General features: G+C 36.2%; 1 protein-coding gene across 2 annotated transcripts in view; it reads left to right on the top strand.

The window, feature by feature from the left end:
* The window catches only part of DCK (deoxycytidine kinase), a 33,733-nt gene that overhangs the window by 2,926 nt on the left and 28,058 nt on the right, over window positions 1-2,749 (top strand). For both annotated transcript variants that reach the window (XM_011998146.1, XM_011998145.1), the window contains exon 2: window positions 1,775-1,890. In XM_011998146.1, coding sequence (XP_011853536.1) covers window positions 1,775-1,890 — 116 coding nt within the window. The remainder of the gene's footprint in view (window positions 1-1,774; window positions 1,891-2,749) is intronic.

The following is a 2,749-nucleotide window of genomic DNA, read 5'->3' as shown; positions in this document are numbered from 1 at the left end:
CTATAGTTTGAGGCTGCCACAAGCTGTGGTTGTGCCACTGCCCTACAGCCTGGGCTACAGAGTGAGACCCTGTGTCTAAAGAAAAATAAATTAAATTTGTTGCTAACTTGAAAACATTTTGAGATTTCCCATAAACAGTTAAATTATTGGCTTTTGAAAAATCTGAAGATCTGTTAACACCAGGCCTGCATTTCTGTATGACAGCAATTGGTGTTTAGATGGAGCATGTTCCTTGCTATTTTTCGTCTCCCTGACACTGAGACTTTGTTAGTTACTGTTTATTATTGGTCTTGCACTTTTGTTCATGTCCTCTTCACCTTATTTGTCAGATCCAAATAAGCAATAAATGCACAAATTGTTAAGCTGTGCGTAAACTATTTTGCAATTCCTCTATTCTTCCTAGAATTTGAACTTGGTCGTTTTAGTTTTATATTTATATAACCCATCTTCTTATGTTCTGTGTATTCAAATGTTCCCTTATGTTAGATGGATGGAGGACTTACCTGCTTCTCATTTTAGTAGTCTGTTCAGAATGACTTTCAGCATTATAACGCCTGCTTGGCATTAGGAATTCTGTTAGTTTCCATGACTTTTAAAAGTATTAATATCAGTGTCTTTGGTTCTTTTTCTCCTTTGCCTTCATAGAAAATTAATTTAATAATTAGCTTATTTTCTAGCTCCCACTTCCCCCCAAAAAGTTAAGGAACTAGACATGTTAGTCTGATTGGCAGCTCTAGCTAACTGTTATTACTCTGGTTGAACTAAATGTAACCGTTTTTACTCTTAGACTTTTTAAGTATGACCACATGAATTTTTCTGCTTGTAAGCAGTGTCAGAAGAAAGTTGAATGCTCTAGCCTTAAGTGCTTTCCGACTCTGGTGGATGCCTAATTTTTTGATTTGTTCCTTGAGTGCTCTTTCTGAATATCATGTTCTCCTTTCCCTCTTCCATCTAGCTTAGTGAATGTGAGGTGTTCTTTCTATATGCTTCCACTTCCACTTAACATTCTTCTAAATGCCATACAGTCCCTAAGCTTATGCTCTCCATACTAAATTTTGGTGGCCAGTGTTTTTCCCATGATTAAATCTAATTGTCATCCAGTTTATCTTTAAACGTTTTTCTCCTCTCCTCTGGGTCCAATTTACTTTGTGTTTTTCTTCTGAACTGTCTCTCTGTGTCACCTTCTTATTTACTGCCTCACTCCTTTTTTTTCTCTGTGTATGATTCTTTAGAGTTCTTACAGGTTTTTCTTCCTTTCTATTGCCCTGTCTAATGTCCTAGATTTAAATATAGTTCTGCAAGCCAAAGGTAAGTTCTTTCTACTCTCCATGGATCTAATTTATAAGGAAGAGGAAGCTTTGCTTATAAGTATATGAAGTTATTTATATGTTCATCTGTGTGTGTGTGTGTGCATGCACACAGGGAAAGAGAGAGAACATTATGCTAACCAGAGATGTCTGATACAACCACATTTGGTGACTTCAGATATAAAGGGTGTGGTGGCCATTAGGAGTATTACTTCTAGGTCAAGACTGTCCCTACTACTAAATATAATGTATTGTTAAACTAAACATAATAAAAAACAAATGTGCTTAATGAAATTGGGCAGGGGGGCCTTTTAATTTTCTTTTAAAGAAATATAAAGTTGAGAAAATTGAATGTTTTGGGTTTTTTGTGTTGCTCACTATTGTAAATCTTGCAAAAGCTAATGACTATTTAACATCTTTTTTTCCTGACAACTTTTCTTCCTCAATTTTATCTTTCCTCACAACAGCTGCAGGGAAGTCAACATTTGTGAATATCCTTAAACAAGTGTGTGAAGATTGGGAAGTGGTTCCTGAACCTGTTGCCAGATGGTGCAATGTTCAGAGTACTCAAGATGAATTTGAGGTATGAAAATAAAATTTAAGTAGATAAAAGCCCTTTGGTTTAGAGGAGCAGTAGTACTTAATCTCTTGGCTTTTTTCTTTTTCAATAAAACTTTTCAAATCTCACTTTAGGTCTGTATCTTCATCTAGGTGGTAGTTACATGGATATATATACAGTTGGCTCTCCATATCAGTGGGTTTTGGATCTGGGGATTCAACCAGTCATTAATAGAAAATATTCAGAAAAAAATAAACAATACAAAAATAAAAAATAATGAAAATAATACAGGATTACTGTTCATATAGCATTTACATTGTATTAAGTATTATAAGTAATCTAGAGATGATTTATGCTATTTGGGAGGATGTGCACAGGGTATATGCAGTTATTACACTATTTTACATAAAGGACTTGAACATCTATGGATGTTGGTATCTGTGTGGAACCTGGAATCAATTCTTGAGGATACTGAGGGGTGACTGTATGTATAAACATTCATTGAGGCCGGGGTTGGTGGCTCACGCTTGTAATCCCAGCATTTTGGGAGGCTGAGGCGGGCGGGTCACTTTAGGTGAGGAGTTCAAGACTAGCCTGGTTAACATGGTGAAATGCCATCTCTACTAAAAATACAAAACTTAGCCAAACGTAGTGGTGGATACCTGAATCCCACCTACTCGTAAAGCTGAGGTAGGAGAATTTCTTGAACCCAGGTGGCAGAGGTTGCAGTGAGCTCAGATGGCACCACTGTGCTCCAGCCTGGGTGACAGAATGACACACTGTCTCAAAAAAAAAAAAAAGGAAAGTAAAATTTATCAAGCTGTGCATTCAAGATTTATGCACAAGTAAAGTTTAAAGTTTTCTTTTTCATAAAAATTTCTTT

This window comes from Mandrillus leucophaeus, unplaced genomic scaffold (genome assembly GCF_000951045.1).
Source record: "Mandrillus leucophaeus isolate KB7577 unplaced genomic scaffold, Mleu.le_1.0 Scaffold559, whole genome shotgun sequence".
In the NCBI taxonomy this organism is placed as follows: domain Eukaryota; kingdom Metazoa; phylum Chordata; class Mammalia; order Primates; family Cercopithecidae; genus Mandrillus; species Mandrillus leucophaeus.
This window is presented reverse-complemented; position numbering and strand designations above follow the sequence as displayed.